The 14,013-nt window shown below is 56.2% G+C and overlaps 1 protein-coding gene across 1 annotated transcript in view; it reads right to left on the bottom strand.

Annotated features, from left to right (window-relative positions):
* RET (ret proto-oncogene) overlaps nt 1-14,013 on the bottom strand; it is a 53,114-nt gene that overhangs the window by 2,711 nt on the left and 36,390 nt on the right. Inside the window, exons 11-19 of the mRNA XM_057308775.1 lie at nt 12,904-13,160; nt 10,062-10,209; nt 8,457-8,564; nt 7,224-7,438; nt 7,018-7,140; nt 4,989-5,059; nt 3,568-3,705; nt 2,336-2,435; nt 637-784 (exon numbers count right to left, since the gene is read on the bottom strand). Coding sequence (XP_057164758.1) covers nt 637-784; nt 2,336-2,435; nt 3,568-3,705; nt 4,989-5,059; nt 7,018-7,140; nt 7,224-7,438; nt 8,457-8,564; nt 10,062-10,209; nt 12,904-13,160 — 1,308 coding nt within the window. The remainder of the gene's footprint in view (nt 1-636; nt 785-2,335; nt 2,436-3,567; nt 3,706-4,988; nt 5,060-7,017; nt 7,141-7,223; nt 7,439-8,456; nt 8,565-10,061; nt 10,210-12,903; nt 13,161-14,013) is intronic.

Here is a 14,013-nt window from a genome sequence, read left to right as displayed (position 1 = left end):
AGCTTTCAGCACTGACTTCATAAGTGACAACTGTCATGACAGCATGTAATGCAAAGGATGTGAAAACAGCAGTCAGCATGTGTCCTCCCTGAGGGTGGGCATGTGGGCGGGGCTCAGGCCAGGCTGGCCAATGCTCCCTCATACCGAAAGGCCTCGGAGAGCCCCCTGCCCGCCCAGATGGGGTCTGGGAGTGACCACAGGCTGTGCACTCCGTGCAGGCAGGGTGGTGCTTGCTCCTCCTGTCTAAATTAAATACCTCCCCAGATTAGGTAAATTTATCCCAGTAGTTAAATTAGAAGTACTATGACTTGATACATACCCACACCAGAAATGACTTATTTATCATTTTCTCAATATCCCCTGAGAGTTCTGCCCAGCTCTCTTTCTTCTCCATAATCGTAAGTTGCCGGGCAGGGTGGTAATTATACTTATTTTCACATCCTTTTAAAAAAACATAGTTTCAAAAATGCCTGAATGTAAACGGATGCAAAGTCAGACATTTACAAACAAAAAGGTTCAGAGAGAACTTTGGTTTCATTCAGACCAGAAACACTCTTAAAAAGCATTACAGAGAGTAAGGATAGTGCAGAGAGGAACGATGTTGCTAGAATCTAGTAAATGCATGTGAAATTCTACCATAGAGTTTGTTTTCAATCCACGTGGAGGGAAGGGCTCGAGGGAGGGGAGCATTATTACAGTCCACCAGGGGCGTCTCCTCCTCTGAGAGGCCATCGTCGTAAAGCAGGGAGTCAGATGGGGTGGACGCGGCCAAGTCCAAGTAGTCCTGGAAGAGAGAGATGGCCGGTCACCCCCGGGGTGGGTCATAACTGGACTTGTGCCCTGCCCCTCCCCGCCCGAAGGCAGAAGTCCTGGCTGAGTCCCACCCCGTGCTGGCTTACTAGCCTCTCTGGGAGACCTGAGCCCCTCCCCGGACAGCCCCTCTCCCAGCCTCTGCTTCACTGGCCCTGCTCCATAGCCCTCATTGCTCCCCCTAGAAATTCACCTTCTTGGGGCAGAAATGTGCTCCCTCATTGCCCAGTGCTAGCTCTGCAGCATGAGGGGAGTACCGCATCCAGCACTGGGGAACCGGCCTGTTTACCAAACCCGAGGCTCTGGGAGAGCTCACTGCAGCCCCATTACTCATGTGGGAGTGCCAACAAGCATCTCCGATTGCTAGACACTCTTCAGCTTTCCTCTGAGGACCCCTACTGTCTAGAACAGCACGTCAGGACTCAGAAATCTGAAGTCATCGATGTGGGTTTTGCATAGGATGCTGCTATGGGCTTTAGCTCCTAAGCCTGATGCTTTCCCAGCGCCTGCCACTGCTGCAGCCCTGGTTAAATGTGTAAAGAACAGTTCTAGCATTTTCCTGGCTGACTTTCAGCTCTGTTCTAGGAAGGCTGGCTCTCTTGGCATCACCTATTACTTTTATTTAAGGTAACCTTGTGATCACAGGATTTGGAGGCTTGGCCCAAGTGGTACACTGATGTTAGGTTTTACTATAAGCAGCCTACACTAACTATGCACCTTTGTTTTTGTGGATGAAGAAATGCCAACTTTTAGTAAATGTGTCAATGGAAAGATGAAACCCTGAAAGCAAGATCTGTGCGTGTCTTGTTTACTTGTATCCCCAGCACCTGCGACAGAATACGGTACGTAGTAGGAGCTCAGTAAATATTAGTTGAACCTTGTTGGCTTTCTCATTTACCTACGAGTTGTAGGCTGGAGGTGCATGGGCTGAATCTAGCCTCCCAGATATGCTTTATTTCGACCAGACTGAGCTTTTGGAAATTTAAATGAGTTATTAACACTAAAGGCTGGAAAACTTAACATAAATATCCTCTGAAATTCAGAAGACCTGACAGTCTGGCACTCATATTCCTGTAGATTGTGTGGCTACAGTGAGGGGTTCTTCAGAGGCGCTGGCGCGCTCCTGGTCGCCACAGTCCCCACCACTCCCGAGCCACCTGTCAACCCTCATCCGGGCCCCTCGCAGCATCTGAATTTAGGATACCCACTTCAACTCTACTTTCTCATGTTCCATTACTAAAAATTATTTTGACCTTGGAAGATTTGCCTCCCACACCTGTCCGTGGAGAGTTCTAAGTATTAAGGGAAGAATCTCGGTTTCTTTATGATTTGAGAAGGGTCTGGCTCAAGGAGAAGGGTTCAGTCACTAGCTGCCCTCTGGGGACAGCACGACCATCTCGCTTTGCCCAGCCTTGCTCTGCCCCTGCACTGGGAACTCCATAGAACTGGGGTGAGGCGGGAATCCCTCCACTGCCACATTCAGCCTGCAGATGCCTGACACCAGGAATTGGCTCCAGGTACTCACTCTGTTCTTAACCATCATCTTCTCCAGGTCTTTGCTGATGTCAGCAAACACCGGCCTCTTGTCTGGTTCCTGCTTCCAACATTGCAGCATTAGACCATACCTGGTGGGAAGCACAGATGGGCAGTTAGGACCCAGCAAGGGCTGCCCAATCATAGCCGCTGCACCCAGCACAGTGCCCTGGGCCCAGAGGGCTTTGCTCTTAAACCCCAAAGCCATCTCTGCATCACTGACATCCTTCTCTGAGCCGGGCCAGGATCTGGGGGTGCCTGGTGCTGTGGTACACCATCTTGTGAGTCTCCTTTCCCTTGAGAGAGATTTGTCTTCACTTTCCTTTCATAGATACAGATAAACAGCTGACAGGATGTCATACCCACTATGGTGGCTGAGGGAGCAACACCAGTCTTTCAAACTCTTAGGAAGTGTGAACTGGTTGCAGAAACAAACAAACAAAACTTCTGCCAGTCACACCTCTGTCTGGTGCCTTTCTCACTTCCTCATTTCCCTGGGTCGCTGGCATAGTTGCAGGGCCCCCGGGGCTGCCAGGTGGCTGAGCGCCAGGCCAGCTGGCTGCCAGCCCAGGCCACCCAGGGAGATGGCACCTACTCACCCCTGCACTCCCGCATTTAGCTCTGAGCCAGGCACGTGGCAGGCACAAAACCGATTTTGTGGAATGAATGGACCAGCATGTTTCTGCCAGTGACGGCCCCTTTCTCATGTGTTTTCAGCCCGTCTTCTGAGAATCATCTGCTGGAACCGCCATATGTGAAGACTCTGGTGCTCTTGGGCAGGGGTGCCGGGTCTTCTTGCCTGCCCCCTGCCGACCTCTGTGCCTCCACGTGAGCTCTCCCCAACATGTACCCCTAAGGTCATTCTGAATTACCTGCCCCTCCCCAAGGGTCTTGTGGGGACAGGCCTTGGGCCTAATCTGCTCCCTGGGCCTGATACATCCTTTGATCCTTCCCACTACTTCTCGTTGGCCCTATTTCCCCTCATCCATGTAAGTGTCCCCCACCCCCAACCCAGGAAGTGCACTCAGCCCCCAGCAGAGTCAGGGTCCCCAGCATCTGCTGTTATGCCCAATGGTGGTTCTCTGACCTCTGCCTTGGCATGCTCTGCCCTGTTACGACCTACTACCCGGTTCACCCTGGTGCCCAGGGCTGCTTGGGAGCAGCGAGGGAGTGAGTATATTGTCTGCGTCTGAGGGAGGCTAGGCCAAAGCAAAGCCTGCTCACATCTCCTCGCTGCAGTTGTCAGGCCTCTCCATCCGGTAGCCTGTCTTCAGAAGGTTGAAGAGCCGCTCTGGAGGAATCCCCGGGTAGGGGTTGCCCCCCAGAGTCACAATCTCCCACAGCAGGACACCGAAGGACCACCTAAGGGGAGCGAGACAACCAGTGAGCGGCTGTACTGGGCCAGTGGTGTCCTCACCTCAGCAGACCAGCAGCAGTTGACCCCGTCAGCCCCCAGTGTAAAGAGGCAGCCAAGGCCTGACTGCATGGTTGGGTGTGGAATGGAGGTGGGGATAGGCCGTCTGCCTGCCCTGCTCTCACCCCTGCGGTGCGGAAGCCCCACCAAGCCACTGCCCAAGCTCAGACCCCACATCCACAAGAAGTGCTTGGCTGGCCCCGTGGAGATGTGCAAAAGCATCAAAGACAGCGCACGGCAGCCAAGCAAGTGCAGCAACACGCGACGGGGGGACCGTGGGCACAGGGCACAGGGCTGCCTGCCCAATTCCTTCACCTTTCCTGCGGGCTTAGAACTTTGCATAAAATCTTAGAAGAAAAAAGGCACTACCACAGAAAAGTATTTAACTGTGAGGAAAAACTTACTGTGAAGGGGGAACAAAATCGTATCACAAAACAGCATTATTGCATGAGCCCACTTACAGCAAGAATGCATATACCTACACCCCACGGAAAACACTAGAAGGCCTGTGTATGCCAGAACCTGCAGGAGTTACTTAGGGGCAGTGGGATCCAAGTGGCTTCCAGGGTCTTCATTACCCTCTTCTCGGCATTTCCAACTGTCTACAGTCAACTTCACGTAATCTGAACACGCTGTTTAAAATTGTTCAGGAACTGCCTTTCCTCAGCCCACGTTATTCAAGATATGCATGTCTGTTGATGGCAGAACACTGAGAAACCAGTCTGTTATGTTTTTGAAAACTATCAAGTCTTGTGATTAGACCTGAAAGGCTAAGTTTTGGTTCCCATCTTTGAGCAGTTGGGACACACCAGCCTAGCAACGCACTCAAGGCCACCCTACCTGTGGTGGGGACCATTCCACTTCCAGGGGAACTTGCCTGAGCCCAGCCCACACTCAGGTCCACAGAGGGGAACTGTTTGGCTGGGCCTGTGTGGCACTAAGATGCCCAGAGAGGAGAGGGAGGGGCTGGGAATGGGAGCAGCGAGCGGAACTTGCAGTTACCTGCTCACTGCTCTCATGCCTTCCACTGCGACTCTCAGAACCACCGTGTGGGCCCCTGCCGTTTGCTGAACGAATACACGAAGCCCCTTCAGCTTGGGGGGGGGGGAGGTCATTGCAGATGGCTGGTATGAGCCAACAGGCACTTGTTCCCCAGCCAAGCTGCCCCGAGGGGCATCATGGTGCACTATGCACGTAACTTTGACCCCAGGAAGGCCACACCCACACTTACACATCACTCTGGGTGGTGTAGATATGATCGAAAAGAGACTCAATTGCCATCCATTTGACTGGAATCCGACCCTAAAAAGGGAATGAAGGAAAGGCATTAACATCGCTCTGACACCCTGGGAACCGGCGGGGCGGGGTGGGGGGGGAGGAGGGCGGGAGGCGGAGGAACGCGAGGCCATGTCCCAAGCATTTCCAGCTCTGGAGGGATGCTGAGTAATGACATCCAGAGTGCTCCCCGATACAGAATTGGCAGCACGGCCTCAGAGGGGCTGCAGCTCTAATCCGGGTTTCCTAGGCATGGCTGAGACGCTGGAGGGAGTCAGCCGGCCTGCCCACAGCTAGACAGGGCGTCGTTGTCATGCACCACATCCCTGCTGAGACTGAGAAGAAACCAAGGAATCACGACCATGTCCAAGTCAGGTTTCCCTACAGCCAGGTCCAGAGGGCTCTGGGGTGCCCTGGGTGGTGATGCCCAATGTGTGGGCCAAGAATGCCACCCAGCAAGATCTCCCCATTTCTGAGGGTAAATGAGTTTGGGAAACCAACTTCCAGTGTTTCCATCTTGGGGACTTCTGATGCAAACCAACACACTAAAGGCTGTCCCAAGAAGCCCTGAGGGAAGAACTCTGTTTTCATGTGTTGGAGCTGCTTTTTTCCCTATCATTTTATCCCAGACCCCTGTTAGCATCCTCTGAAAAAGTGCTCCCACTGTGGAGGGGCCGGGGTCAGACCTAACAAAGGCTTTCCAATACAACTTGAGAAACGGCTCTTCAGTAGGTAAGTCTTAGGACACAAATCAACCAAAAATGTGTGCATTGGATTTTAATGCAACATGTCCTGTAATTTCTTTTTCTTTAAAGCATTCTTTAGGATTTACATCCTTAATGAAGTGTGATTTTCTGGGGCACGTGTTCATGACAATACTGCCTGCCGCCTGTGCTCTCTAGGGTGCCTTGTGCTTGGACGCCTGTACCTCTCTGCCCCCCCATTCTTGGGGGACTGGTGCATCAGTAGAAAGACTCTGTCCACACCCCTGCATGGGGCAGGAAGGAGCCCCTCTCCACTTCCCCTTTGGCAGTTCTGAGATATGCTGTCACAACGGAAACCCTAGAAGAAACAAAACCTCATCCTCACAGCCTATGGCGACATGGGGCTTCTCCTGACCCCTGACAGCAGATCTGAGGTCTACACAAGTCGCCTTTTGTATGTTGTTTTGAGCAGTGTCTGTCCTGAAGGCCAGGCAGCCGTGATTCTTGGACGGCCCTGTGAGTGGCCCTGTCTGGTCTGTCACAAGGAGGCTGCACGACAGCGACTGACAGGGCAGGGGAACTAGGAGTGTTAGGACGAGTGCCACAGGGAACTGGACAACACAGCGAAGCAAATTCCCCAGAAGCGCCCCAGACCACCTATTTCAGAGGTTTGGAGAAAGCGGCTGAGAACCCTACGCCGTGTCTCTGGACTCCGTCTCCAGGGCCTCCCTGGGAGCCTTCCAAACTCACCCAGCCAGGAGTTCCCAGGCCCCCGGCCCAGAGGAACCCCCACCTGTAAAGCAGCTCATTCCTTTCTGCCCCAGAATGACTGCCACACTCAGGTGTATTGACTTCAGTCTCCTTTGAGTGAAGAGCTAAAGTTTCACAGAGAGGAAACGGGGGACCTTCCATCCTGCAGAAGCGAGAGGAACAACTGCGGAGACAACTGTCACTTCCGCAGCACTAGGTGACCTTCAAAATTGGTGGTGATTAAAAGCAAGAGAAGCTACAGGGCCCCGGCTCCCCAGTGGGCTCTCTGAAAGGTCGGGCCTGGCTCTCAGCAAGGGAAGGAACAGACCCAGGATGAGTGCTGAGCTGGGTCTCTGGGGACCCAGGAATCAGGGAAGGATTTGAAGATGAGGGCTAGAAGTTCATACTCTAAGACTCTGTTCTCTGCTCCCCGGATGTTCTAAGGGCTTTGCCCCCATTCACTGTGGGAACCTTGCCCCCTGCCCTCCACTCTGCCCGGGAGCCCTGGGCCATCCACCGGGGACCTGGTACCTTGCTCCTCTTCACATAGGAATCCTCTTCATAAACATCTCGGGATAGGCCAAAATCTGAAATCTTCATCTTCCGCCCCTCGGCTACCAGGACATTTCTGGCAGCCAAGTCCCGATGGACAAGCTGTGAGGAAGACAACAGCAGGGACCCCTGAAACCTAGGTCCCCATGGCAGGCAGTGGGGGCCCGGGCCGGCGCGGCACACACCTTCATCTCCGCCAGGTACCGCATCCCCCGAGAGATCTGCCAGGCGAAGGAGATGAGGTCACCCATGGTCAGGGCCCGCTCCTCGGGGTTGTCCAGGTAGCTGGAGCTGCGGCTGCCTCCACTGCCCACGTAGCCCGGCCCGGCCTTGCGGCTCTCTCGGAGGAATCCCCGCAGGGAGCCGTACTTGGCGTACTCCACAATGAGGAAGAGTGGCCCTGGCGGGTGAGTGGGGGCTGTGAGCTGGCTGCCTGCAGGGCTCTGGGCCGTCAGAAATCAGGCCAGCTCTGGGAGCATGGGAGGAGGCTGCAGGGTCCCCAGGCAAGCTCTGCACCCCACCAGAAGTGGGCTGTATCCTTCTGGCTGGTGGCCTGGGTGCCATGCAGCACGAGTTACATGTTTCAGTCCCAGCTCACTCTTGCATGGCTTGCTCTCCTTGCGCTGCCCGTGAAGCAGGCTCCCTGGGCAGTGGAGCACAACCTTCTGGGGTGCCCAAGGCAGGCAGCCACTGTGCTCAGTGCTCCCCTGGGAGGCTTGCCCCTGCTGCTAGGATGTCATGTCTTTCCATACCCTTAGCCCTGCTGCAGCACAGGCTGGGGACAGCGGATGCAGGCAGAGGATCCAAAGCCTCACGTGGCACCTGCTCCCTGCTCCCTGTTCTCGGCAGCTCTGAGGCTGCCGTCCCATCCCAGGCCCAGCCTTGAGTCCTGCTGGTGCCAACCAGCGTCCTGCTGCCTGCACCCTGCCCTCTCGTACCGGCAACATGCACATCCGTGCACACGTGTACACACATGGCCAGAGGCCCTTGTGTGGCACAGACCAGGCCAACCTCCTGTGTCCTTATGTGGGAAATGGTGACAATGCCTTTACCACGCAGGGCTGAGGTTGGTCACTTGGAGGCCATGGCACGCCTAGTACCCAGTAGGTGCCCAGGACACACCATCTGTTTCTAGAGCTCCCTGCCCTAGAGCTCCATCTGGAATGGGGTACTGACAAACCAACTGTCACCAGAGATCTCTGAGCACCCACGGCAGGCCCAGAGAGCACACTCGGAGCAGAGGCCTCATGCCCACGCTCTTGCGGCAGCCCTTCCTGGTCCTCTCACCCACACGGGAGGATGCAGGCCCCAGGTGGGGGCCAGAGCCACAGAGGACAAGGAAGGGAAGGAGTAAGAATGCGGCAGCCCAGAGCCCCCAGCCTGCACCGGGCAGCTGCCTGTCCCTTGGCTGGCCTTACCATCCTGGCTGCAGGCCCCGTACAGCTTGATGACATGTGGGTGGTTGACCTGCTTCAGGAGGTTGAACTCTGACAGCAGGTCCCGCAGCTCGCTTGGGGAGGCGTTCTCTGAAATGCACATAAACACGGTGAGTTGCAAACCAGTCCCTTCTAGAAGCCACTTCTGTGAACACTTTGGGTCACTGGACCCACATCATAGGTCTGCACAGACCCTGGTTATCTCCTTCCCAGATAGCCTACCCAGGTTTAGACAAGGCCCCCAAGGACCCTGCTGCTCGGGCTTCTCTTAGCTCGTAGGATGGTTAACAGCAGCCTCATCTGCCTCCAGGGAGTAATAACCCTGAGCAGCAAACTTCCCCATCAGCAGGGTCTCTCCAGGCAAACCCTCCCGGGACCAGGCTGTGTGTGTAAGTGGCAGTATTTCCTTGCAGCTGCCATCTTTCAAGGAGAGTGGTGCAGAGACTGTACTCATAAATCCTTCTGGGAGGGAAAGAGGACTGTCCCATGTCCTAAAACACTTGCTGACCAAGCACTCAACAGGAGGGTGAGGCCCTGGAGAAAGCTGGAGATGATGGGACTTCACAGAGGTGGCCTCCTGCCATGCTGGGCACATGCATCCTGAGGGTGGGCAGAGCTGTGCTTGTGCTCCCACCAGGCGCTGAAGCCTGGGGGGAGGGATGTGGAGTCAGAAGCTGTGGCTACACAGGCCTCCCGGGACAGTTGCCCCACAGCCCACTGCCGAGCTGTACCACATCGCCCCCACTGGCCACACACTTGTCTGGAAGAGAGAGGACAGCTTGGAGAGAGGGTGTTGGGACCCACACATGGTGGCCCCGGGGGCTGGTCTCTATGTGCCCCCTTAGTGCCTGGGGCCTCATGAAGGCATGGGGAGACCCCAGTCTGTGGACCTAGATAAGCATTCAGAAGTACCCTGCACAGTGTAGCCCCGAGTGTTGTGCTAGAATTCTCATGTGCGCACGCCAGCTTGTACCCACTGCATGGCCGCTGGGCCCTTGGTCCATGTGAACCAAAGTCTGGTCATGGCAGAGGGCCGTCCACCCAGTATCTGCTCAGAAACACCAGTGAGTGTCTCTGTGTGTGGATGAGTATGTGCCCACTTTGAGCCAGACTTATGGCATGAGTGGGTCACAGAGGAGGGGCAGATCCACTGGGGGCCACCGGGGATTGGGCCAGGAAGGGTTCCAGGGGCCAGTTCTTCCAGGTGGCTTCTTCACCAGGAAGGACCCCAGGGGCACTTGGCTGAGAGGAACGAATGGGGCAGACTGGGGTGGGAGAGCTGTCAGTTCAAGACCAAAAGGCTTTTAATTTTTTAAAAACTCAGATCTCTACCCAACACTGGGGCAGAAGCAGCACGAAGCTAGAACCTTCCAAGTGAGGAAAGTCCTCTTGTTCTGTTTCTCTAGGGGCCACCTTGGCCCATGTCATCCATGGTGGGGGTCTTCAGAATGCAGCCACTCAAGAATAGCCATGGGGGGCTCTTTAGAAGGTCCCGGGCTGGCTGTCAGCACCCTGGTTTTCAGGGTGGTTCCGTCCAGCCCTCGGGGCTCCTACAGAGCCACCTGTGCACACTGCCCAGACAGGTACCTTTCAGCATCTTCACGGCCACGGTTGTGTACCCTGCTTTGCCTTTAAGCCGGAAGGCGGTTGCCTTAACCACTTTTCCAAATTCACCTTCTCCCAGAGTTTTTCCAAGAACCAAGTTCTTCCGAGGGAATTCCCACTTTGGATCCTCCTATGTGGGGTTGAAGGAAGGGGAGGAAGAGGAGAAGCGAGAAAGTTGGTGAGGGTAAGAGGAAAATAAGAAGACAAGGCCCATAAATGAGCCCCCAGTGGACAAGCTCCAGTGTGCAAACACTGCCACCTGACCTAGTGGGCAATGGTCATCCCCCTGCACCGAGGGCAGGACCCCACAGTTGGGTAGGATCCCACACATTATGGGAAGACAGCTGTTGCCACCGAATGGCCTGGACTCTGGATGCCTGGACCCTTGCTTGTCCCCCGTCTACGGAACATGCCCTTGGCCATCCCAGGCCCATGTCCTCGTCTCTCAAACAAGGAGTTCGGGACTTACTTAGCACCCCAGGGGTGCTCACATGGGAGTGTGGCCTCTTCCCTGGGAGTCCAAGCCTCCATCAGCTGCCTCCACTTTGGATACCAAGCCCACAAGCTGTGGACGTCCTACAGACCAGGCCCCGATCTGTCTTCTCCAGAGATCCCCAGGATCCCTAAGCGGACTCCACTGGCACCAGTGGCCCAAGCTACCCCCCAGCTCAGGACGCCCAGCTATGAATGGAAGTGTCCAGGGTAACTTCCTTGTGTGCTGCCCCAGAAAAGGTACCACAACAGTAGTTGGGAACCTCCATCCTGACGTGTGGAAGAAGCTACTCCTGTCATGAGACTGGCCATCTCCCTGAACATGCAGCCACCTGCCACCATGTCCCCCTCTACCCACCCTGCCTTCCCACTGAAATCCCACTCAAGACGACTCTGGGACAGCTTCCCAGACCCCAGATCTGAACTCTGACTGGGGATGCCGAAGCCTGTCCTGAGGATGCTGGAACCTCCCCTCCTGTGCCAGCACTGGGCGTCCATTGCCCCAACTCTCCCTGCAGCTGGATGTGGGTGTGGCCTGGGGGTGCTGCTATGCTGCGCCCTGCCAGACTCGCCTGACCCACACAGATGACACCACTGCGCCCACTGTCCTGCTGAGCACAGCCATGCTTTCCAACACCCAGTGTAGGTGTGTGTGCTCTCCTCGTGGGCAGAGGTGGCCTCCTCTCAGCACAGTGTCTCGGGCTCCTGCTGGCCAGCTCCTGGGCATCCTGGTGTTGGCCCAGGTTCCCCAAGAACCCACAGGCAGGGGCAGGGTTGACAACATCATCATCGTTACCCTGGTGTTCTTACAGGCACTGAATAAGCATTCACTGCACATGGAAACTGCGCTAAACCTGTGTGGATAGCACTGATTTGATCTTCTTAGAAGACATTAAAAATTCTCCGCACTTTATATAAGAGAAAACTAAGGTCAAGCAGTTGAGCAACATGTCCTCAGAGCTGGTCAGTGTAGCCCTTGGACCTCGGGCTGGGCTCTGGCGTCTCTGTGCCGTGTGCCCAAGCTGAGGTGGGCTGAGGGCGGCATGTGTCCACCTGCACGAGCACCTGCCATCACTGCCCTTCCTGTGACCTCTCCATCAACTGCCTGCATTTATAAAGGAATCAAATGGCTTATCCAAGAGGTCTGCTGCAGAGGCTGAGACGCTTCCCAGGACAGGGGTCACAGACCCCATCCGCTGAGCGACTGGCACTAGGAAAGCTAGGGTAGAGGCCATGGTGTCCACCACATGTGGGAATGGCTCCCATGGCCCCGACCCACACTAAGGGATGAGCACCCTTGGGTGGCTCCTCCTATAATCCGTGGCCACCTCCAGCCCCAGTAGGGTACTGCCAAAGTCCCGGTGAGTCTGGAGCTTTCTGCCTGGAGGCCCCTGTCAAGGGGCAATGCTCCCTGCCAGGCCTTGGGGGTACAGCTTCTGTTCACATGCACCTCTCCTCAGTCCCTCTTAGAACCTGGCTTCCAGCTCCTTAGCAGTTGCCAGCAGGGACCCAGGAGAAGCATGGCAGGTTGAGGGGAGGCCCAGCTGGGATGGAGGCTGTAAGGAGCACACGGTAACTGCAGGCCCAGGCCCTCCCACGGAGAGGAGGGATTGGGAGCCTGCTGCCTCTGGCTGGCACTCTCTATCAGCCAGCTGGTTGCAGAGTCCTGGGGCCATCCTCCGCCACAGCTGGCCCAGAGGCCCCATGGTATCCCTTTTTCCGCTCCACAAATGAACTCCCCTCCCCACGGCTGCCACCCTGGCCCAGCCCCTGCCTGCTGCCATCTTTTGACTGGATGAGGAGAGCGCCTCATCATAGGGCCCCCACTTTTGCACCCATCCCATAGACTGGGGCCCCAACAGAGCAGCCTGCAGAAATGAAGGCCAAATATGGGCCTCCTCCGCTGAACCCCCAAACCCCAGGGCCCCACCTTCTGAGAATAAAATTCACAGTCTTCCTCAGGGCCTCCCCCCAGTCCTTGGGGCATCTGCAGGACAGTTCTTTATCAGATATGGCGTGGCCCACCCTCCCAAATCTCAGTCCACCTAAATTAGCACCTAGCACTCTCCACTCTGCTAAACTGCCCCATGACCTCTGCAACCCTCCCTCCCGCCTGCCCTTCCTGGAAGGCAGCTCCGTGAAGACTTGGGGATTGCTCATGGGATGTTCCTGGTGGGCGAGGATGCATTAGCTGCTTGTGGGCTACTGGACACTCGGCACCAGGGAGCCCCACTCCCTACACTTCCCCGCTTCCCCAGGCCGGACGTCAGTGCCCCCTGCAGGGCCTCCAGGAGGGCTGCCTCCCAGGCCGAGGCCCTCCCTGGAGCCTCACCGGGATCTTGAAGGCATCCACAGAGACCTGGTTCTCCATGGAGTCCAGGGAGGGCCGGCGGGCACCCGACGAGGAGTAACTGACTGGGAAGGCCTGGGCCGGCCGGCGGAAGGTCATCTCGGCGGAGGCGATGGGCGGCTTGTGGGCGTTCTTGTGGTAGCGGTGGATGCAGAAGGTGGAGAGCAGCATGGAGATGATGAAGGAGAAGAGCACGGCCGCCGCGATCACTGTGCGGCAGAGCTCGTCACACAGTGGGTCTGCAGGCAGGGGTGGCCGTGAGGGACAGTGTGCCGGGAGGGGGCCCCGGTGCCCACCGCTGGAGGGCTGCCCTGGCAGACTAAGCAGCCGGCAAGCGCTGCAGGAGTCTGGATGTGAGAGTAACGCACACACTCACACGGCAGCGACCGTGTGGCAGGGGCTGTACCGTACGTTTTCCCTATGGAGACTTGTCACCCTCCTACAGAAGGGCCAAGAGGCCCAGGGAGTTTAAGCAGCCTGACCAAGGTCACACAGCAGAGGCAGCGTGTGCACTGCACCAGCCATGGAACACTGCACCGAAGTCAGCTGGCCCCAGAGCGCTGGTGGGGAGGTGGAGTCCCTCCTCTGTGTGCCCATCATCTTTCGTATTTTCTTTGTAAAACTGAGAGAGGGAAGGAAAGTGGCTTTGCACCTAGCGCCATGCAGCAACAACTCAAATATGAGAAAAACGTCCCTGGGCTCAGGCAGGAAAGCTCCCTGGGTGCTCAGGCCTCTGCCGCCCACGGCACCTGCTGGTCCAGAAGGAACACTTGCGGGCTCTGGCTGGGAGGGTGGGGTTCTGGTCAGATGGTGCCATGGGCCCAGAGAAGGCCCTGCACAAGGACCATCTGAGTAGATGCTGAGTTACTTGGTGGAAGAACTTTCCAGCCCAATCTTTCTCATAGAACTTTGGGCTGGAACTCACCCTGACCTAGACCTGTCTGCACAGATTGGGAAACTGAGGTCCAGAGGGAAGGAAGAGGGTCTCCTGGGTTTTACCGGCCTTCCTACAATTTCCTCCCTGGCTCGCTGGGGCTCAGGGAGGTGTGGGGAGTCCTGCCCTGCATGTGATCCCAGCAGTGCCCCCCACCC

The sequence above is a fragment of the Ursus arctos genome, unplaced genomic scaffold (genome assembly GCF_023065955.2).
Source record: "Ursus arctos isolate Adak ecotype North America unplaced genomic scaffold, UrsArc2.0 scaffold_7, whole genome shotgun sequence".
NCBI lineage: Eukaryota > Metazoa > Chordata > Mammalia > Carnivora > Ursidae > Ursus > Ursus arctos.
Note: the sequence above shows the minus strand (reverse complement) of the source record. Positions and strands in the feature narration are given on the sequence as shown.